Consider the following 24,590-nt stretch of genomic DNA (forward strand, 5'->3'; position numbering starts at 1 on the left):
GATGGCATCACCGACTCAATGGACATGAGTTTGGGTAAACTCTGGGAGTTGGTGATGTACAGGGAGGCCTGGCGTGTTGTGGTACATGAGGTCACAACGAGTCGGACATGACTGAGTGACTGAACTGAACTGAGCAAAAACGGATCCACAACACTCAACATAAATGGCTCATATGACTCAACATGCAAAAAACAAACAACCCAGTTAAAATGTGGGCAGAAGACATGAATAGACATTTTTCCAAAGAAGATAGGCAGATTGCCAACAGATATATGAAAATATGCTCAACATTGTTAGTCATCAAGGAAATGCAAAACAAAACCACAATGAGGATTAAAGAAAAGGAAAAAAAGAAAGAAAAGACAAAACCCCAAAGTGTAAATAGAAACAAGAACAAAGTAACACAAACACACACAAAAAAAGTGAAAACAGAACCAAAAACAAAACAAAACAAAACACAAGAGAACAACCAGACAAAATAAAGAAACCATAAGGAAATCAAACAATTTTTAAAAAGCTAAATAATAATAATAATAATAATAAATAAATAAATAAAATAAAACCAAAGCCAAGTGCCAACTAAACAATAAAGCAAAGCAAACAAAACAGACAAAAATTATCAGAAATCATTAAAAGATAATTAAATGATTAAAAGTTGAAATCTTAACACTTTTGGAAATAGAGATGGCCCTTGAGAATTTGGGCTTCCCTGGAGCCTCATCTGCCCACAATGCAGGAGACCCAAGTTTGATCACTGGGTTGGGAAGATCCCCTGGAGAAGAAATGGCAACCCACTACAATATTCTTGCCTGGAAAATCCCATGGACAGAAGGCCCTGGTAGGCTACAGTCCATGGGGTTGCAAAGAGTCGGACATGACTGAGTGACTTCATTTTTTTGAGAATATTATGCTCAGTGAAAAAAGTCAAGCAGAGAAAGATAGCTACCATATGATTTCACTTCTTTGTGGAATACAGAAATGAAATAAGTTAAAAACAAACATACAGAACAGTGCAGTGGCAACTTCAGTGGAAGGAGTTGGGAGGACGGTAGAATCGGTAAAGAAGGTCACCTGTATGGTGACTGATGGAAAATAAAACTTTTGATGGTGAGCATTCTGTAGTGTTTTGGAAGTTGAAATAAAATCTTCCACACGTATAATTTATATGTTATAAACCAATTTAAGCTCAATAGGGTGTTACAAACATTTTAAAGTCAAAATGCTTTTTTCAGAAATTTAAAATCCTTAGGGAGAAATAACAGCTGTCAAAAGAACAATTTGCTGTATAACTCAGGTAACTCAAATAGGAGTTTTATGACAATGTAGAAGGGTGGGATGGGAAGGGAGATGTAAAGGATATGGTTGTACCTATGGCTGATTCTTGTTGATGTATGACAGAAAGCTACAAAATTATCTACAGCAATTATCCTTCAGTTCAATTTTTTAAAAATAATCTAAAAAAAATCAGAATAAAAGGAAAATTTCCAGTCTTAACAACAACAAAAAAAGAGCATTTCCCACTTCCAGGAGGTGTTCATATCTTCCTAGAGGTTTTGAAAGCTTCTGCTCATGTGCTGAATTGAAAAAACTCTTCCTTTCAATGGGGGTGAGCTAATGAGCCTGACCCAGCATGAAGCCAGTGTAGGTAGTCAGCAGAGAAGGAGCCTAGCCCCTCCTCCCAGGGGTCAGGCCACACCACCCTCTGGGCTGTGATTGGCTCCAGTTCTTGACTAAGGGACATTTAATGAAAATAAGAACACTGCAAAAAGATAAGCCAGCAGAGACAGAAAAACTGGAGAGAGAAAGGTAGACTAATGTTCTGGGCAGGGGGTGGGGGGAGGTAGTACAGTTTTCATCAGGACAAAAAAGATTCATTACAGAGAAGTGAGAGGCTGGGAAGGAGCTCACTATCAGGTTTGCCAAGAGCCAAGTTGGCTAAGAAGTTTTCTGTGTAGGCCTCTTACTTCATGGAATAAAAGGAGAGGGAAAAAATCATTCTGTAGTTCAATCAGGTGAGAATTAGAAATTCCAGGTGTCTCAGTAGAACCGATTCAAATGTATTTTTTTTTAATGGCTGAGTAATATTCCATTGTGTATATGTACCACAGCTTCCTTATCCATTCGTCTGCTGATGGACATCTAGGTTGCTTCCATGTCCTGGCTATTGTAAACAGTGCTGCGATGAACATTGGGGTACACGTGAGATGGATGAAACTGGAGCCCATTATACAGAGTGAAGTAAGCCAGAAAGAAAAACAACAATACAGTATACTAATGCATATATATGGAATTTGAAAGATGGTAACGATAACCCTATATGCGAGACAGAATAAGAGACACAGATGCATGGAACAATTTTATGGACTCTGAGGGAGAAGGTGAGGGTGGGACGTTCTGGGAGAATAGCATTGAAACATGTATATTATCGTATGTGAAACAGAACACCATTCCATGTTCGATGCATGAGACAAGGGCTCAGGGCCGGGGCAATGGGATGACCCAGAGGGATGGGATGGGGAGGGAGGTGGGTGGGGGGTCCAGGAAGGGGAACACATGTAAACCCATGGCTGATTCATGTCAATGTATGGCAAAAACTATTACAATATTGTAAAGTAATTAGCCCCCAACTAAAATAAATAAATTTATATAAAAAAAAAAATTCCAGGTGTCAAGCCAGAAATTCTAAAAGTACAAAGATAATGAAATTTGAAGAAAAGCCTGAGGGCAATGCGAGCCTTGTAGATGAGAATCAGCTGTACCTAGGTGCGAAGCATCAGGCAAACGGGAAACCAGGAGCAAGTGGGAAAGCCAAGCTCTCTGCAAGGCAGGAGGCAAATGTGAAGTGCGACTTGCCCAGAAAAGCCCTCAACATGTACACCTGGCAGGAGATACAGAGACACAATCAGGAGACTGACCAGTGGCTGGTGATCAATCGCAAGGTCTACAATGTTACTGGCTGGACGGACAGGCATACTGGTGGGCGCCAGATCGTCAACCACTACACTGGGCAAGATGCCATGCTAAGGAACTCAAAGCTCTGCCCTCTCTCTCTCTCTTCCAGCTTCTGGGTGGCTGGGACCTTGACTGTCTTTCCAAAAGCATTTCAAGTATGTGTTCAAGTTCCATGATCACTCATGACCTCCCAAACCAATTTTTCAGGATTCCTATAAGCAAAAAGTTGAAAACTAATTAAGCCTCAAGGTCTAGCTATTATTTGCACTAGTTTTGGGGTGAGTTCAGATGCTGACAGTAGATACTATGTGTATTTCAGATTTTGTTTTTTGTTCTTGACATTTTTTGTATTGTTTTGAAATGGAGTCATTGTCTTATAAGAAGAAAGTTACAAATAGGTGAGTAAAATCTGGAAAAAAAGTCTTCACCCAAGTAGAAATATCTCAGGTTCCTACAACTGGAATGTCTGGAAACAAAGACAGCAATTCATCTGATGAGCATCCAAATGTTGAACAATGCCGAAAGCATACAGTGACATAGGTTTTTAGACTTTGTAGAGTTCTTTTTTGTCGTGTAGTTCATTCAGTACAAGGTAATACAACCCACTTTTATGGAAGAAGCAAATGAAATCAGAGTGGTTAAGCGACTGACCCAAGTTCACCTAGCCAGCAGATCTCAATTCAAAACACTTATCTTTCTTAACTTTCGGTCTTAATAACTTTCCTTCACTGTTTTTCCTCATAACTCTCCTCAACCAAAATAGCTGAAAAAAATAGACTTTCAATGGATGCTTAAAATACCACGTATCTTTTGCAGCTCTAATTGCTATAGCCAAAACTACCAAAACTATATTGAATAGTAGTGGTGAAAGTGGGCACCCCTGCCTTGTTCCTGACTTTAGGGGAAATGCTTTCAATTTTTCACCATTGAGGATAATGTTTGCTGTGGGTTTGTCATATATAGCTTTTATTATGTTGAGGTATGTTCCTTCTATTCCTGCTTTCTGGAGGGTTTTTATCATAATTGGATGCTGAATTTTGTCAAAGGCTTTTTCTGCATCTATTGAGATGATCATATGGTTATCTTTCAATTTGTTGATATGGTGTATTACATTGATTGATTTGTGAATATTAAAGAAACCTTGCATTCCTGAGATAAAGCCCACTTGGCCATGATGTATGATCTTTTTTAATATGTTGTTGGATTCTGTTTGCTAGAATTTTATTAAGGAGTTTTGCATCTATGTTCGTCAGTGATATTGGCCTGTAGTTTTCTTTTTTTGTGGTATCTTTGCCTGGTTTTGGAATTAGGGTGATGGTGGCCTCATAGAATGAGTTTGGAAGTTTACCTTCCTCTGCAATTTTCTGGAAGAGTTTGAGTAGGATAGGTGTTAGCTCTTCTCTAAATTCTTGGTAGAATTCAGCTGTGAAGCAATCTGTTCCTGGGCTTTTGTTTGCTGGAAGATTTCTGATTACAGTTTTGATTTCTGTGCTTGTGATGGGTCTGTTAAGATCTTCTATTTCTTCCTGGTTCAGTTTTGAAAAGTTATACTTTTCTAATAATTTGTCCATTTCTTCCAAGTTGTCAATTTTATTGGAATATAGCTGTTAGTAGTAGTCTCTTATGAGCCTTTGTATTTCTGTGTAGTCTGTTGTGATCTCTCCATTTTCATTTCTAATTTTGTTGATTTGATTCTTCTACTTGTGTTTCTTGATGAGTCTGGCTAATGATTTGTCAATTTTGTTTATCTTCTTGAAAAACCAGCTTTCAGTTTTGTTGATTTTTGCTATGGTCTCTTTTGTTTCTTTTGCATTTATTTCTTCCCTAATTTTTAAGATTTCTTTCCTTCTAGTAACCCTGGGGTTCTTCATTTCTTCCTTCTCTAGTCGCTTTAGGTGTAGAGTTAGAAAACCCTAAAGATTCTACCAGATAATTACTAGAGCTAATCAATGAATATAGTAAAGTTGCAGGATATAAAATTAACACACAGAAATCCCTTGCATTCCTATACACCAATAATGAGAAAACAGAAAGAGAAATTAAGGAAACAATACTATTCACCATTGCAACGAAAAGAATAAAATACTTAGGAATATATCTACCTAAAGAAACGAAAGACCTATATATAGAAAGCTATACAACACTGATGAAAGAAATCAAAGAGGACACAAACAGATGGAGAAATATACTGTGTTCATGGATTGGAAGAATTAATATAGTGAAAATGAGTATACTACCCAAAGCAATCTATAGATTCAATGCAATCCCTATCAAGCTACCAACGGTATTTTTCACAGAACTAGAACAAATAATTTCACAATTTGTATGGAAACATAAAAAACCTTGAATAGCCAAAGCAGTCTTGAGAAAGAAGAATGGAACTGAAGGAATCAACCCGCCCAACTTCAAGCTCTACTACAAAGCCACAGTCATCAAGACAGTATGGTACTGGCACAAAGATAGAAATATAGATCAATGGAACAAAATAGAAAGCCCAGAGATAAACCCACGCACCTATGGACACCTTATTTTCGACAAAGGAGGCAAGAATATACAATGGAGGAAAGACAATCTGTTTAACAAGTGGTGTTGGAAAAACTGGCCAGCCACTTGTAAAAGAATGAAACTAGAACACTTTCTAACACCATACACAAAAATAAACTCAAAATGGATTAAAGATCTAAATGTAAGACCAGAAACTATAAAACTCTTAGAGGAAAACATAGGCAAAACACTCTCCGACATAAACCACAGCAGGATCCTCCATGACCCACCTCCCAGAATATTGGAAATTAAAGCAAAAATAAACAAATGGGACCTAATTAAAATTAAAAGCTTTTGCACAACAAAGGAAACTATAAGCAAGGTGAAAAGACAGCCTTCAGAATGGGAGAAAATAATAGCAAATGAAGCAACAGAAAAACAATTAATCTCAAAAATATAAATCAACTCCTGCAGCTCAATTCCAGAAAAATTAATGACCCAATCAAAAAATGGGCCAAAGAACTAAACAGACATTTCTCCAAAGAAGACATACAGATGGCTAACAAACACATGAAAAGATGCTCAACATCACTCATTATTAGAGAAATGCAAATCAAAACCACAACGAGGTACCAGTTTACGCCAGTCAGAATGGCTACTATCCAAAATTCTACAAGCAATAAATGCTGGAGAGAGTGTGGAGAAAAGGGAACCTTCTTCCACTGGTGGTGGGAATGCAAACTAGTACAGCCACTATGGAGAATGGTGTGGAGATTCCTTAAAAAACTGGGAATAGAACTGCCATACGACGCAGCAATCCCACTGCTGGGCATACACACGGAGGAAACCAGAATTGAAAGAGACACGTGTATCCCAATGTTCATCACACCACTGTTTATAATAGTCAGGACATGAAAGCAACCTTGATATCCATCAACAGACGAATCGATAAGGAAGCTATGGTACATATACACAATTGAATACTACTCAGCCATTAGAAAGAATATATTTGAATCAGTTCTATTGAGATGGATGAAACTGGAGCCCATTATACAGAGTGAAGTAAGCCAGAAAGAAAAACACCAATACAGTATACTAATGCATATATATGGAATTTGAAAGATGATAACAATAATCCTATATGTGAGACAGAATAAGAGACACAGATGCATAGAACAGTCTTATGGACTCTGAGGGAGAAGATGAGGGTGGGACGTTCTGAGAGAATAGCATTGAAACATGTATCTTATCATATGTGAAAGAGAACACCATTCCAGGTTCGATGCATGAGACAAATGCTCAGGGCTGGGGCAATGGGATGACCAGAGGGATGGGATGGGGAGGGAGGTGGGAGGGGGGCTCAGGATGGGGAACACATGTAAACCGTGGCTGATTCATGTCAATGTATGGCAAAAACCACTACAATATTGTAAAGTAATTAGCCCCCAACTAAAATAAATAAATTTATTTAAAAAATACCACACATCATATACATTAAGTCACTTTAGCCACGTCCAACTCTTTGCGACCCTATGGATCACATTCCGTCAGGCACTTCTGTCCTTTGGATTCTCCACGCATGAATACTGGAGTGGGTTGCAATACTCTTTTCCAGGTGATCTTCCTTACCCAGGGATCGAACCTGTATCTCTTACCTCTCCCGCATTGGCAGGAGTGTTCTTTACCATTAGCACCACTTGGGAAGCCCTAATATACCATAGATACATTCAAATGCATGACCTTACTTAAACTTCACCATAAGGAAAGCGAATGGTATTCCCATATTAAAGATGAAAAAAAAAAAAAAAACAACTGATGCTAAACATGAAAATAATGTATCTCACAGCCCACAAATAATAGTGATGAATTTTTAAACCAGATAGGTTTTTTAACATATAGTCCCTTATGCTGCTGCTGCTGCTGCTAAGTCGCTTCAGTCGTGTCCGACTCTGTGCGACCCCATAGATGGCAGCCCACCAGGCTCCTCCATCCCTGGGATTCTCCAGGCAAGAATACTGGAGTGGGTTGCCATTTCCTTCTCCATTGCATGGAAGGGAAAAGTGAAAGTGAAGTCGCTCAGTCGTATCCGACTCTTAGCGACCCCATGGGCTGCAGCCTACCAGGCTCCATCTATGGGATTTTCCAGGCAAGGGTACTGGAGTGGGATGCCATTGCCTTCTCTGATAGTCCTTTCTTAAAAATAAAATTTCCATTTAATATTGAAAAGGGAGGTTTCTCAATCCTTAAATGCATTTAGGAATCCCTTCTAAAATATTCTATAAGGAAGTTCGTTTTAGCCCAATTAGGAACTTTTTCTCCACATTATACACATGAAGAAATAGAAAATGAAAGGTGTTAAATAAACTAATTCAAGATCAGAAAATTAACACATTATAGAGTAGAAATTTAAACTGATTTTTTTAATGTTATCCTTGTTGTTTTCCTGTTAGTATATAATTTTTCCAACTGGTTTCAAAGCATAGGATTAAAAATACTGATTCATGAAGCTCTCCCTGTGAGTGTTACCTGACTGATAAAAACAGAATACGCAAGCATATGACAAGTTTGCAAAGTAAGAAAGATTTTGTTTCTTGACACTAGCAACATCTTTTTTCCCCAATTCTCAATTTTCCCCAATTTCTCACCTTCTCTGTCTAATCAGGGTCTTCTACCATCTTCTCGTCTTGATTCTGCAGTCAGAAGAATGGCTTCTAAACAGACTCTTCCACATCCCCAGCACTCCTGTCTGATCTGATATTTTTAAAACAAAGCTCAATCTTTTCCTGGGAAAGTGCACATGAGCCTGTAGCCCATGATGGGAGTCTCACATGTGTCAGGAAAACCCTAGGAAGCCAGAGAGCTAAGGATAGAAGAAGCCAAGTGACAGGCATTTGTGCAAGAATCACAAGAAAGATTAACAAAAATAAAGGGAAAAATACTTGTTGATGTATGACAGAAAACCACAAAATTCTGTAAAGCAAGTATATTTCAATAAAAAAAAATAAGTGGCAAAAGAGAGGAAAAACTACCACAGATGTCATCTCCACAACACAAAGAAAATATGGGCAATGCTTTTCTAACACAAGTCACAGAAACAGCTTAGAGGATGTGTTAGAAAAATAAGTACCTTCAACCACCTTGAATATAGCTGGTAGACGTAGCCTGAAGCAAGAAGCTCAGCTGATGAATATGTAATTTGCTGGTGAGTTTTTATCTCCCAGAAGTTAGAAAAAGACCATGATTCTACATCCAATTCTAGTTAACAAGGAAGAATTGATTAATAAAATAAAAACGATCAGAACCTTATGGGAAAATACCCACAACACCTTAGGATTTGTGTCTTGAGGATGAATACCCTGAGAATGGTCAGTCATTTACCTTAGACTTTTAGAAGGGAGATCCAGAATGTTCAGAGAAAAGTTTCCATAGGATGATGGCTAGAGAAGAATGGAAGGGTGCCAGGAGAATTCTGACAACCATGATATCCGATGGCCACTCAGAGTACATGGAGCCCGAGGTGCAGTATACTCGTTAAACAAGCCTGGGAAAGTCACTGAAATGCTCTGGAACTCAGCTTCATCATCTGCATAATGGGAATGACCTTACCCATCTAATTAGCAAACGAAACTAAAGCTTGTAAAGTGTTTAGCATAGTGCCAGATACACTTTTCATTAAATCATAGCTATTGTTATCACAGCATCCATAGCCTCAGAGATGTGATTAACATTTCCTGTTTACCACCTGCTTAGAAATCCTGATTGTTTGCTGCCAGCTGATTGGGAACACAGGAGTATGTGGTGGAGAAATGTCATGCTCTCTAGGGATGGAGGGAAGAACATGAAGTCAGAGAACCCCAGAATGTCTCAGCTGTTGACTTTCTAAAACCTCAGCTTAAAAACCAGCATGTAAAGATGATTGTCAAGATGTTTAGAGTCTGCTTTCAACATAGAAGATATAAGGATAACCACGGAAAGGTATCTTTCCTCGAGAGGAAATGATGGATCCTGAGAATTAAGTACTTAGGAAGAGGCTCTATCTCCTTCTGGAAGAATTTAGGAGCTTTCTAAAAACAAAGGAGTGTAGCTTGGTGAGATGCTGCATGGACTTTGTGGTAACCAGAATTGTACAACTTTCTCAAAATAGGTTTTTCCAGTTTTGGAAGACAACCTCTTCCAATAAGGAAAAAAAAAATCTCCTGTCTAGATTTAAAGAATAAAAAAAAGGAAAGAAACCTTGACTGTAGTCTTCCGTCAGTTGTTCTTCACAATGACTCCACAAACAAGTCAGAGCTCTCTAAACTTTGTGAACTTCTAAAGTGAAGTCGCACAGTCGTCTCTGACTCTTTGCAAGCCTATGAACTGTAGCCCACCAGCTCCTCCACCCATGGGATTTTCCAGACGAGAATATTGGAGTGGGTTGTCATTTCCTTCTCCAGGGATCGAACCTGGGTCTCCCACATTGCAGGCAGACTCTTAACAGTCTGAGCCACCAGGAAATCCCTGTGAACTCCTAGACTGATCACTAAATTTATGACATTTTGACTTCTCTCCTCATTCCCTCACAGCAATGGAGATTTGTTCATGAGGCAGCCTGGACCCCTCCAGAAGTGCTTCTGTAGAACTGAACCTAGTTCACATGCTGCCTCTTCATAGAGAATGGAGACATCATCACTTCTCCATCATTCTAGAGACATATCCCTCGAGCCTTAGGTTTCTGTATACTTTAATTTCAAAGAAACTGCACAACACATTACTTAAAATAATTTAATCTCTAAAATGCAGTTGTTTCACAACAAAACTAATTCTGATAAGCCCTAAGTGTTCCTGTTCTTCCCATTTTACTGTCAGTCTTTCTACCACTTTCTTCAAACATTCATTCCTTTAACCAGTATTAATTAAATCCTCTAGGACCAGGTCTTGTGCTCATACTCTGGAAGAGTTAGACTTCTCTTTTTGAGCAATACTCAAAAATCAATCCTTCACCTACATTTGCCAACTCTCCAAAATTCCCCACTGACTCCCTCTTTCAAATTTCCTACCACTTAAATATCCAGAAGCTTGGGAGTAACTGCAAATAACTATCATTACTTTATCACCATGACATTTATTTTTATTTATGATAGTAAGAGAAAAAAGAGTCAAGTCTAATATCCAAACAACAGAAGAAAAATATGGAAGGGAAGGTATCAAAAGAATGGGAAAAGCAAAAATCAAACACAGCTCACAGTGTTTTAATTGACTGAACATATGGTAAAATTATAGAGGAGATTTGAATTATCATTCATTCATTAATTCCTTCAACTAAACATTTATTAAGTGTCTCTTAGATAATAAAGATAAACCATTAGTTCTATGCCTCCTCTCAAGATATTTACTGCCTTTGTGAGTTTGGGCACCGACTAAATTAACTAAGACGACCCCTAGAAAATGACTCAAATTCCCAGTGGTAAGATTATATATTATCATGCCTTAAAATGAGTAAATCACAGCGTGAGATCCACGATGGAAATAAAGGAGGAAAGATGAAGTAGATACTAGAGGTTATGACTATGGGTTTTATAACATAATCATTCAACAAATATCTGTTAAATTGATGAATGGATATAAGCAGACTGAGCTTCAAGCAGAATTCTAAGCACATAGGTTTAAGGAGACCTTGAAAGCTGATCAGAAATATTTGTCCTCCATCACCATTCCATTCCACTCCTGGATAAAAATTTCAAAATGGCTCCCATGGGAATAATAATAAACGATCACAATCCCTGAAGTCAAATGGAATAAACCATCCCTGCAAGAATTGCTCACATTTAAATAAAGAGAAAGACACCACAATATTTCCTCCCCCTTCAGTGCCTTCAGTTTGACAGTAAATGAATTCTGACCAGATGGTTCTTTCTATAGAGTTTCTACACACACACACACACACACACACACACACACACACACACACACACACACCTGAGTATAATAACAGAAGTCTATATTGTTCTTATTTTAGTTTTATTCTCTCTTCATTCATTATGGCAAGAACAAAATCAAATACGTCAGCTACGAGAAGCAGCACCTGTACTTCTGCACGGGTGAGTCATCAGGGAGCCATAATCCTTATCATCCCATTTCCTTGAAGCAAACAGTTGTCAAGACAGAAGGCATAACTGAAATCATCCCACAGAGACACGATTCCATGTCTTGCTGTGCCTCAAAAAAGCATCATGTTTTATTTCAGACTTACTTGGGTGAAAATCTGAAAAGGAAAATAGAAGAGCAATTAGGCATTCTTAATGGGCATCTCATCACTCTGGCTACTGTACAGGGAAGGAGATGTTCCAAGAAGGATGGGAGGCAGGATGCCAATCAAGGGGTCTGGTATCTGTGAATCTTGTCCTGGATAGACTAAATACGATACTTATCAAGGAGAAAATGATAGCAGTATATGGATAGGGAGGAAAAATAGGAAAAGAATACTCAAGCACTGACAGTAGGTGCCAGAAAAAGCAGAGTCTCATGAATAAAAGTCACCTGTAGAGCTTCTGTGTGGAAGAAAGTTGACTGTTCCCACAGCTTACATACAGCTGTAGAAGGTATTTTAGTGGACACACACACAAACACACACACACACACACACACACACATAATAAGATAGGTCTGGATATGTTCTAGGCTTGAGAGAAAATAAGGTAGCCGAATAATGCTAATACCAATAAAAATATTAGAAGCAAACATGTTTTGCTGTTAACCGACTCAAACTCATGATAGTTCACAAAGAAAAGTTTAGGGCCCCAAAGTATGCTCATCTAAAACATGCTTACTCATTTGCAAAAGAAACCTAAATTAGGGAAGATTCCAAACATTTTCTGTAGATCATTGGTTCTACCTAAGAGCATTGTTGCCCCCAGTGGGACATTTGATACCATATAGATACTTTTTTGATTATCACAACAAAGGGGTAAGAATGGTACTGACATCCATGGGGCAGAAGCCAGGGATGTTATGAAATGTCTTATAGTACACAGAACAGCCCTGAACAATAAAGAATTATCTGACCCTAAAATGCCAGCAGTGTTAAGATTGAGAAACTGTTGCAGATGATCTGGTTTGCCCAAACATTGGCCACCAGTGGTCATCTGTCTCATGCCTGACTGGGATGGCCTGTGAGTCCATTTTCTGAGACATGGGGATCAACCACCACTGCAGCCTCTTCCAGTGCTAGAATTCTGAGGACTTATCCTAATGTAGTTATTCTCTTTCATGACCAAAAAGGGTGTGGATGACATTGGTGCCCCAGTTTGAAAGATAACTATTCCAGCCCAGATAGATATGTATTCACACAAGAAAAAAACTATTGAAGTCTCTTGTCTGAACTCTCCTCCTGTGTGTAGTAAAACAATACATCCTTTGCTTATGAGGAATGGATGAATATTGTAGCTTCACTGCAGAATGCCCAGCTTACAAACCACATCATCCTCAGGAGCTGTTTTATTTTGTCATTTTCTTTCAAATGTCTTCAACTTAGTAAGACAGGTACAAATGAGTCACACTCAACCTGTCAACGAGAAATGAGGCTTGACGTTTCATAAAGGTGGCAAGACAGCTTTCATTCAGATTCCTGTAGTAGGGAAAGGTACTTCAGTACAAACTGAGCTCAACTCTCCAGAAATGAAAGGTGAGAGACTTTTAAAACACTGAGACATGCTAAAGGAAATTAGGGAAAGAGGATAAAGGGAGGGGAAGCTGGTCCTGTGGTTAAGCCATGTGTGTCTTCTAACTGGTACTTATCAAAGTCAAACTCCTACCTTCCCAGAGGCTGCAGGATAGAGCCTGATCCTCAAAGATTGTACTTCAAAGAGATGACTCCCAAGTCCTTACAAAAGACATTTCTGGGTCAGAGAAGATCCATCTCAGAGAGACAAAGTAAGAACTTTATGATTTGCCGGAGTCCAGATCCGGCAGCCAGGGAAATGCTCTGAAAGGATGAATGGGGTCGGCAGAGAGAATGATGCAGCCTCTCACTCAAAGCACTGGGCTGCATGTTTATTTTAAGCATCAGGTTTTCTTTTATACTTTTACAAAAGCATTAGGTCAGAGGTATGACATCTTCAGTTTCCCCTCACCCAGATTTACTGTCTCCATAAATCATCGTTATCCTTCAGAGTTCCCTCTTAAGTGTCCTTGTGATAACATTGTAACTCAAGTTTGTCTCTGGGCTGCATACCACATTCCTCAGTTTATTTCTTATCTCTCTAAATCCTGCTATCCCCTAGTAACTCAAGCTCATCATCTTCTAAAAAGTCTTTTAGCTATTAGTATCTCTAAAATTCCTAGTTTCTATAAGCTATAATAAAATATGCCAACACTACAACATACCTTAAACTTTTAGTTTCTAGCTATTCTTAATTATTCCTAACCCCTAAACTCAGCAAACTTGTTTTGCCATAAACATTTCCCTTACAAGCAGGTTTCAGATAACAATGTTTCCCATGGCCTCAGGCTGTGGTCTATGTGCTCATCCTGGAACATTCTTTGTAAAGAACCTTGAACAAATGTCAATAGTTAACTTTATGGATTATAACATTCTTTCCAGCCAACTCACCCAGAGGAAGGAAAGGACAAGTCAGAATCACAAGACCTAACTCCTTCATCCCAGGACCGTGCCTGTGGGATGAGGAGAGGGGGTTGGGGCCGTGCCTCCATTTTATCGGTAATGCCTAACATGGCTCCCGACAATAATTGTAAGTTTTCTAACAAATGATCAAAGAAAAAGGAGGTCAGAAGCCTATTAAACAAGCAGTAAGTTCTTTGGACAGTCTTGAATTTTCTCAGGCAAGAATTTTAAGGGGCTGGATTTATCCCAGGAGCATGGTCTTGAACTGTTCTTATAAACTATTTATAGCATTTGTGTGGGTCTCTTAGTGTGTAGGGTGGACAAAATCATTTGTTGCTGACAGTTTGCAGACTTTGAAAGTTTACGGGTCAAGTTTGAAGCCTAGTCAGGAAGGGGGCTCCAGAGCTTCTGACTAAAGTTTGATCAGATGAGAGTTGTCAAAATCTGAAGCCTTTCCTTATGACTCCTACATGCTCCAGGCAACTTCACTGGTCCTGGGGGGAAAGCAAGTAAATAACTATCTGGCCAGACTCAGCATACCTGCTCTGCCACCTCGATATATTGTGACAGGGCCCAACACGAAGGATCGTGAAGGATTGAAGGATTCCAGGGACCTTGAGTAAACTTGAAAACCCACAGCAGAAGCCCTTTCAGGATGTCTTCATCAAGAATGACTCAGATCTTCAAAGCTTCCCTAGTCTCCATAAGGGAGCTTGAACCAAAGTCCTGGTTCAGCCTCAGAGAATCTAAAAGCCCAGCTGCATCCAGGATGGTTGTGGGTCTCCACCTTGCATCCCTTCTCAGGGGCAATATTCCAGGGGTAGCATGTTAAGGAGATCAAATCCCACTTTCTCCCACATGAATCATATCTGCTCTTCTGTTCACTGTCTTCCTGTTTTGTTTTGTTTCGTTTTTTCCAGTTTGGGCCCCCCTTCTCATACCAGTGTATTTTACCCTGAAATCCATTCTATTGATGTACTGCAGAAAGGACTGGGAGGTGAGTAACTTTATTCCTTCTCTAGAGCTAGATAAGGCTGGTAGAAAAGGGGAAATGTAAATGCTTGGTCCTTTCCAGATGTGGCTTCATTGAGTACCAGGATATACAATTTAGCCAGTTTTATTTCCACTAAATTAACTTTCAAGCACTTCTTTCTGTAGGAGATCACCTGGGCCAGCAGCTTTTATATCCACTATTTCATCACATTTGGCCCTTTCTGTGGAATCTTTGGAACCATGGTGCTCATATACTCAGTCAAGTAAGAAAACAATAATATTCTCCTACTCTTATTACCTGGATGGTCCTCTTACCTTTCTTATCTGATCTATTTATGATTAGCAATGATTAGCAGATTATGACACCAGACCGCATTCTTGTAGCTGGGACATTTTCAAGAAAATGTGGAATAAAACATCTGAAATAGTTGAATGAGTTTCTTAGAAACTGAATTTGCCCAATCTTGCCTTTTTTCCCATGTGATTAATTCCCAATTGCAGTATAGTAGTCCCTCAGCGTCTGAGGAAGATTAGTCCCTGGACCCACCTCAGTTACAAAAATCCAAAGATATTCAAGCTCATCTATCCATATATATTGTTCCACAACTGTGGATTCAGCCAACCACCAATCTTGTAGTAGTGTATGTGTTTACTTAAAAATATCCACATTTAAGTGGACCTTCATGTTTCTCAAAGGTCAACTGTATTCTGCCTGATCACAAAGTCCTTCAAACTGTAATCCAGCTGGACATCATAATTCTCACCAAAGATAACAGGAGGCCAGTTTTTAAAAAGTTATTTTATGACTAGAGATTTCCCCCAAATCAAAATGACTTCAAACTGACTTCAAAATGACTTCACTTCAACTTCACAATTTATCCCTTCCTCATTCATTTGCTTTACTATTCATAACAATAATGGTAGCTACTGTGCATCAAGCAATTTGCTAAAGGCTTAACATTGTGGGCTTCCCTGGTGGCTCAGACAGTAAAGTGCCTGCCTGCATTGTGGGAAACCCGGGTTTGATCCCTGGGTCATAAAGATCCCCTGGAGAAGGAAATGACAACCCACTCCAGTATTCTTGCCTGGAAAATTCTATGGATGGAGGAGCTGCTAGGCTATGGTCCATGGGGTCACAAAGAGTCAGACATGACTGAGCGACTTCACTCACTTTGCATGCATTATCTTATTTGATGTAATAAAAAATTCACAACCAGGCAATGTAGATAGTACCGATTTCACGGTAAGAGAACTAAAGTTCAGAATAATTAAATCACTTATTCAAGAGCAAATAAAGGCCAGTGGCAGTGTCAAATCAGAACTTTTACCCAGTTCTATCTGATGACAAGAGGCCAGCTGTTAATCACATTGTATATATCCATAAGTTGTTGTTGCTTTAGTCGCTAAGTCATGTCTGAATCTTTTGTGACCCCATGAACTGTACCTGTCAGGCTCCTCTGCTCTGGGGGTTTCACAGGCAAGAATGCTGGAGTCAGTTGCCACTTCTTGGCCCAGGGGATCTTCCCGACCAAGGAATCAAACCCGTATCTCCTGCACTGACAGATGGAATATTTACCACTGAGCCATCAGGGACGCCTGACCTTCAGTTATCTAGGTATCTTCTGAGACTTGCACCAATGCCTTTAGAAAATACTGGGGACATTGCTCTGGTACATTAAGCTGCAAGACAAGTAGTGTGACTGAATATCTAGTGTGTCACCTTTAGATATGAAAGATCTGCAAAGATGAAAAACAAATAACCACATGATTGGAACCTTTGAGTCACTGCCATTTCCTCCAATGCTCAGCCAGATCTGCCAGTGGTTATGCAAGCCCAGTGACTAGAACTGAAACTCCCCAAAGAGTGATCATATCTTCTTTTTATTCTCTTAAAGGTTTCTTGAAAGTCCCTGGATTGCATATGTTACCCAGATGAGCCACACACCAATGAAAATGAGCAAAGAGGAGAACCAGGACTGGTTCAGCACTCAGGTAATAATGCTGTTTTTGGGAAAGCATCCATCAAAGTGTTGTGATTATGATCTGCTTACCTCAAATAATATTTATTGGAGGCTTGCCAGGGGCCAGGCACTGTCAACTGTTTTGAATGGGGCTACATGGGATGTAGCTACAGGCTCGGAGTATTTCCACTTTACAAATGATAAAACTGAGGTATGAACAAGTTGCATAACTTGTGTAAGATCACACAGCTAATCAGTGGTACAAGCAGGTCTTATTTATTTATTTGGCCACACTGTGTGGCATGCAGGGTCTTAGTTCTCCTATCAGGAATCAAACCTGTGTTAAGCACACAGTCTTAACCAGTGGACCATGTGGGAGTCCCCTAGAAGCAGGTTTTAAACCTCCATGGTTTGATTTCAGAACTTTTGCTCTTAACCAAAGATTAATAAACTACAGTCCAAGGGCCAATCTAGCCCAGTCTGTGTTTTTGTAAAATTTTATTGTAACACAGCCACACTCATACATTGCATATTCTCTATGATAGCTTTCATTCTAAAACAGCAGAACTGAGCAGCTGTGGTACAGAATTAAAACATTTACTGTGTGGCACTTTATAGGCAAGGTTTACTAAACTTGCCTCAACATGATACAGTCTTTCACCGAATCTCACACTCCTAGAATAACAGAAGGAAGAACCCTGGAATCCCCCCCCCATTTCATTTTATAGATAGTGGGGCCCAGAGAGGAGACTCAGCATTCTCTTCAAGAATGCTGTTAACGATTAAAATTTTGTGACCCATGCAGAATGCTACTGTCTCCTAAGCCTAACACGGGCTATGCCATGATTAACTGGAGGATCCAGTCATCATACTGCTTGTTTTTACATGCTCATTTTCAAATTCAGTGGACATTCCACAAAGTAGTGGTTCTCCATCTTTTTGGTCAAGAAACTACTCTTAAAACTTATTGAGGACATCAAAGAGCTTTCGTTTGTGGAGGTTATATACACTGATACTTACTGTATTTGAAATTGAAACTGAGAGCTTTAAAATATTTATTAGTTAATTTTAAAATAACAAGATAAAGCCAATAAAGCTTAACATCAGAGTGATGGCATCATCCCATGATGATTCCAGAGGTTTAACAGCCTCTGGAAAAACCCATGCTATCAGCATACATGAATGAGAATGAAAAAGGCAAATACTGTCTCAGAAGTATTTTGGGAATCATTTTGACCTTGAAGATCCCCCGAAAGTGTCCTAGGGAACCCTGAGGTGCTCTAAAGTACACTTTGAGGAACCCTTAGAGCAACTGCAAAAATAACATTCAAAATGGTGACAACCCTAACAAGAATTAAATCTTTGAAAGACACTGAATAAAATCACATTCATGAGCATTCTAAGTAGTCTGAAGAATCCTATGAACTTCTTCCCAGTCTGTCTTTGTATAAAATAAAATACGTTAGATTAAAAAGGAAGTGACTTATATATATCAATAAATGTATTTCTATGCACAAAACCCTTGATTAAAGCCCTTGCATGCTTTATTCCCATTTAGAATTCCTTTAAGTCTATTCTGTGGTAATGATATTCAAACTCCTGTAATTTCTATCAGAGTCCTACAATCCCACTTCCATCTACCCAAGTCCTTACCCATGACACCTTAGTCTTCTGATTTTGAGGGCTGATAGCGACTTAGTCCTCTCAAATCCTATTTACTTCTTCATATCTATTGCCTTATCTATACTTCTTAGCAAAATGTCTTATTTCCTTTATAATTGTAAGGTCCCTGAGACCTGGGACTTATTTTTATCCCTCGTGGTTTGTTATGCAAAATATGTACGCAATCAGCACTTGTTGATGGATAAATAAAAGAATAACTACATGTCTTGTTTGACATGGGTTCATTTACATCTAATGTAAGCTTTTTCTTTGTAGGTCTTGGCTACCTGTAATGTTGAACAGTCCTTTTTCAATGACTGGTTCACTGGGCACTTGAACTTCCAAATTGAGCACCAGTGAATAAGAGAAATAGTTCACAATAATAGGCAAGGGCTGTCAGTAATAACTGTCCTCCATATAGTCCAGAATGGAGCACTAGACTCACAATCTTAAGGGAAAAAATGAGCCAGCACTCTCTAACAGATGCTATTTTTCAATTAACAACAATGATAAAGAAGGGAAGAAAGAAATGATGTGTCACGGTTGCTAGTAAATGGAGTGAAATCTTGGAAAAGTATCGGTGACTCAGTTTCCAGATTCCTATGGGCTTAGGAATTGATTTCTTCACATTTGCTCTGTTGGCAAAACCTAAGAAAAATCACGCCACTTGGGTAACCAACTTGTGTTCAAACTTAACTATGCTATAATTCAAATATTTACTTTTCTGTCTTTAGAGCCAAGTTTACAAAATAAATAATGAAGTGGAGTCCCTGGTGCAATTTCTAAATGGTATCTGGAAATAAATACTTTACCAATGGGTCAGTTGCAGAGAGGAAATGGGTAATTCACGCCTTGATGCAAGTTAAAACATTGAGAGTCAATTTCTCCAGAGTATCAGGGGAAAGGCTTTCCACATTCTCTTTGTCTAAACCATGTGAGTCTATGATAGTCAATGAAGGAACAAGATCTTTACTTGTTCAAGGAATTTGTTTCATTGTATTTCTCATATTAGGGCTTGAAAATTTCAGCAAAACAACAACAACAACAAATATTATTGCTCATATTTTTATTAAAGGAGAGGTTTATATCCAAGAAGTTCATCTGACTGACTAATGAAAACTTGGAATTAAAAATCCATCTCTCCTCACTTCTTATTCCTTTCCTGGGACTTTTAGCTATTTACCATGACTTAATATATATTCACCTATTCTTGTTAAGGAAGTTAGAAACACAGAGACTAAGACAGAGATTAGTAGAGGTAGGGTGGGCAGTTTAGTATCTCCAGTTCTCTGGGTAGTTCTAAATGGTAGAAAGTTCTAAAAGGTATACTTTCATTTGATCAGGCCAAAAATAAACAGTTGATGGAGCTAAAATATATTCTCTTAGTTCTTCCTAAACATCTGCCACGCACAAGGCTTGTTTGTGCACGGTTAAGGGGTAAGATGAGTCTGCCAGCAAGTTTTTTAACTTCCAAGAACAAAAGTATTGTGCAAGGTCAAAGTTGGGTCTGTGTGCTTGATATCATTTTATTTTGTAAAAGGGGAATGGCAACTTTGAACTTTGGGTTTCTCCTTAGGTCTGAGAAGTTTTATATATATTTTCTCTGTTTCCCTAGTCTATTTCCCACAATGCTATGCCATAATTATCACAAGGTGGCACCTTTGGTGAAGTCACTGTGTGCCAAGCATGGACTACCGTATGTGAATAAGCCCATGTTGAAGGCATTTGTAGATATCATCAGGTAATAACAGTCCCTCAACCCACAGCTCTCATTTCCCTTCACTGCTGGTCCCCAGACTCTTCACTGCTTTATGAATCATTCAGCCAATAGCTATTAACGAACATTCATGTGCCCAGCATGGACATGAGGCGCTACAAGGAACAACACTAACACAGAAATGATAATAGTTATTCCTACCATTTACCTGCTGCCCTCTAGGTACTTAGTGAAAATGCCTTGATGCCCTACTAAATGTCAAGCTCCTTATAAACTAGGGTTCTGTATTATTTGTCTTTGTAGCACCCACAGAGCCTTGACATACTTTGGAACTTAACCGGTGGGAGGGACTCTCAAATCATCTGGTCCAAAGTTGCAAACTAAGATACTTACAGGGTCTGATGGGACAGGCAGGGGTTACTCTTCCTATAGAAACTGAGAATCCATACTCATTCTGAAGCATTCATATTTCCCTAGAGAATCCTGTGCTCGTCAAATTAACAGCCAAAACCTTGGTTGAATATATATATATATATATATATATAATTTTAAGATTTTCTAGGAAAAAGAAAAACAGTATCTTATGAGTAAATAAGCCAGCAAGGCTAGATCTGGTCAGATCTGATCCCTGAACAGTGATACATCTTAACTTTCTACCACTGTCCTCCTCCTTTCCTGCCCTCCAGATATCTGGCCTCCCTACAGGTGCTACATAATTCCCTGCCCCTTGACATGACACATCATTGTGAAAGGTTGTTGCTGAACCACGAAAAGATGCCAGGATTCTTGGCCTCCAGAGGAGAAGAATTCAATCCGGGGCCAGAGATGAGGCTGAATCCCTCAGAGCTTTTGTGTAATAAAGTTTTATTAAAGTATAAAGGAGATAGATAAAGCTACTGACATAGGCATCAGAAGGGGGCAGAAAGAGTGCCCCCCCCCCCGCTAGTCTTCAGCTGGATGTTATATAGTCACTAGCAGTTTGTTAATGAAAGAAAGGAATGTCTTACAACTCAGAATGGCACCAGGCCCCACATCCATAAGATGTATTTTGGGATAATCTTGGCACCAGATGAGTCATTCTGGGCCATAAAATGATTGACTTGAATCTTGTAGAAAGGCAGATTACCATACAAATAGTTTTGTTTATATAGATTAGCAGAACAATGTCTGAGTATAACATACTGGTTCTGAGCCATTAGGCAGAACCAACTTGAAGACAGAGTTTGGGGTACATGCATAGTACATTAACATAGCTTAAGACAAACATTTCCATAAGAAGAATTCATTGGTTAACTCAAGGTTTGAGAATAGTTAACTTCAGGTGAAACCAGGTGTCATTATGGCAACACAGTATTTTAAGAGAAACCTCCTTTTAAATTTGTATAGAGAAGGGAAAGAAAAAAAAATCACCAGTTTGTTTCCTCCTGCCGCTTAAGAGAGAGATAAAAATGTCTGACACTTGCAGTCTATTTCCTCCATTTGGAGACCCCTGGCCTTCCTGCCTGTTACCCTCTTAATTGGTCACCTTTTCTTCTACCTAGAATAATCTTCCAACTTGACACACCCATCCTGTTACCTTCTCAATTTCCATTCACTCTCCAAAGCTCACCTGAAAGGTCTTTTCTTCATCTCAGTTCTCTCTTGCCCCCAAGACTAAACCTGTCACATACTTGGTTCTCTTCATGTCTGACCTTTATCACAATCATGATTAAATAGCATATTGGGTAGTATGTGTCTCTCAATGCAGACGAGGAACTCCAGGTAGACAAGACTCTCATCACTCCTATTCAGTGCTGTATCACCAGAGCCTAGAAAAATATTTCACTTTATAAAGTAGAAGAGGTAGGTGGATACAGGATGAGTTGGTTTATAGTTATATGGTTTATCTTATAGAGATTCAGCAGAGCCTTTTCTTTTAATACTGGAGAAAAAGAAAGTGACACGTTGGAGTACAGAAAAGCATAAAGCAGAAGAAAATCTCAATCTCCTCCATATAGAAAATGTGAACTCACCTTCTAAAACGTAAGTCTGTGTATTTGACTCCCTCTCTTGATCAAGATAGAAAGAGGTCTTTCAGATATAGCTGAAAATGACAATGTTGTAAAGTATTAAGTAAAAGAGCAAGTGTTCCACGAAGTAGCTCCTTTGACCTGAGTCTCACCTGCTCATGATTTTGTCTGCTCCTCTTACAGGGCCCTGAAGAAGTCCGCAGCCCTCTGGAAGGAGGCGTAATGAACGCATCCAGAAATATAATGCAGATGTGCAGGTGCTAAAGAGAAAACCACAGGCCCCAAAATTGTCACTTGTGCTAAAGCCCATGATACCAAACCTCTACAATACCTGACACAATTGCAGTTACAGCCTTCCTCAGAAATGTAATCTTAATCAACTAGTCTGGAATTTTTGGGTAGGCAATGTGGTGATAATCTGTTGCATTCTACTCATTCTCCATTCCTGCCCCTGGCCCAGAGAAAGAAGATATCTATCTATCTATATATACACATACACACACACACACACACATATATATCAACAAAGTATATTTAAAGTATATTTAAGGCAGACACTTTTTTTTTTTTAGGGGGGGAAGCCCCTAAAAAAAAAAAAGTGTCTGCCTTAAATATACTTTGCTGATGGCTTTCTTGCCTCTCCTTTCTTCCTTCCATTTGCACAATCCTTAAAAAATCCCTTCTGCTTACTAACTGGGATACTGCTTGATTCAGAAGTCATTGAATAAAGCCAATTAAGTCTTCAAATTTACTCAATTGAATTTTTGGTTTTTTAACAGCTTGTTCAATAAGCTTCCCAGAGGAGGACACCCAAGGCCTATTACTTTCACAACTTCCCAGATCACTGAGCACTGTGATAGAATTCAGATGATCAATCCTGTGGATCATGTCTGCCCTCTGCTCACTGACCACATAAATAAAGATGGCTCAATTGGGCAGACTTCCATTTAAAATAAATGACTCATGAGAGTTATGTTACAGTCTTACCTGAAATTCTTCAATGGATTCCTGTTGCTCTTGGAATAAAGTTGCAATCTGCAACCTAGTGATTGCCAACAGATTACCAGCATTGGCCCTCCTCCAGGAACCGTGCCCCACCTTGTACCACTCCCTCCCTCAGCTTCAGTCCCAGGCAGCCAAAGTTGGCACAAGAGAATTTTCGACCTCAAATAACACCCAAAAACTAAGTCCCCATACCACCTCCAGGAAACCAAAGGATCAGGACATGACTGAAACTTGAATGCCAGAATCCTTTTAGAAGTAAAGGATTCTCCATCCTAGAAGATCCCATGTTGAAGCCTCAACTATATCTTATCATAAATGGACAGGTTCCAAAACCCACTGATTGAAACTTGCTCCACCAACATTTCTGCCAACTAATACATCCTCCACCAACTCATGTTTGACTGAATCTCAGATCAAAGACACAGATTTGAGCCCTACCCGCATCTCCTTGCCAGTTGGCCTCAAAATAAAACTCTTCTCAAAAGCTGGTGCCACAGTATTAGTTTCCACGTGCCTCAGGTAGTGAGCCCTTTGCCTGAGCCTTCCCATTAATTCAAGGCCTCCTTGTGATATACTCTGTAGTAATCACTAGAGGTATAATTTTACATCCATTTCTGTAATTCCTTAGTTAGTCTTCCACTGTAACCTGCAATATCCAGCTACCTTCTACAAGGAATAAATCAAGTGCTGCTGCAGCAGCTGACATTCAATACTCTCTGAAAGGAATTTAGAGTGGAGAACGGAAATGAGGCACTCTGTGCTCTTGGAAAAACTGGCAGGAGAGGTCTTCAGATAGATATTTTTAGGAGAAGATTTTATGCACCCAATTATTATATGTCTTCATATCCAGAAAAGCACTAAAATCATTAATGGCAAATTGGCTCATGACTAAACCTCTGCCAAAATGTGTGTATGACTGCAGGTACTCCCTTCACTAAAATCATATATGACAGTTACCTTATCCCCTAACAAGACACTGAGTTTTTTTCAGAGATAAAAGAACAAAACTGTAAGCCAGGCAGCAGTTCCTCTTTGGAGCAGTTTCTCAGAGTTATCAGAAATGCTGTCTCCCAGGTTGTAGTCCTCATTTTGCCCCAGCGAAACTTAACTCACAGCTCTCATGTTGTACCTTTCTTTCGGTCTATAGGAGGAAGGAAGGGAGAGAGGGAGGGAGGAGGCAGGAAGAAAAAGCTGTGTGTAAATGT

The 24,590-nt window shown here is 39.2% G+C and overlaps 1 protein-coding gene across 1 annotated transcript; it reads left to right on the forward strand.

The window, feature by feature from the left end:
• Nucleotides 1–2,699: 2,699 nt before the first annotated feature.
• On the forward strand, nucleotides 2,700–22,603 carry LOC145513771 (fatty acid desaturase 2-like protein FADS2B). The gene is made up of 8 exons (XM_081510742.1): nucleotides 2,700–3,107; nucleotides 11,435–11,516; nucleotides 14,959–15,035; nucleotides 15,197–15,294; nucleotides 16,927–17,023; nucleotides 18,931–19,010; nucleotides 20,270–20,395; nucleotides 22,564–22,603. Exons 1-8 carry the CDS (start codon nucleotides 2,700–2,702, stop codon nucleotides 22,601–22,603), a joined length of 1,008 nt encoding a protein of 335 aa, XP_081366868.1.
• Nucleotides 22,604–24,590: the final 1,987 nt, after the last annotated feature.

This window comes from Giraffa tippelskirchi, chromosome 7 (genome assembly GCF_054371585.1).
Source record: "Giraffa tippelskirchi isolate mGirTip1 chromosome 7, T2T-mGirTip1v1.2.pri, whole genome shotgun sequence".
NCBI classification, from domain to species: Eukaryota; Metazoa; Chordata; class Mammalia; order Artiodactyla; family Giraffidae; genus Giraffa; species Giraffa tippelskirchi.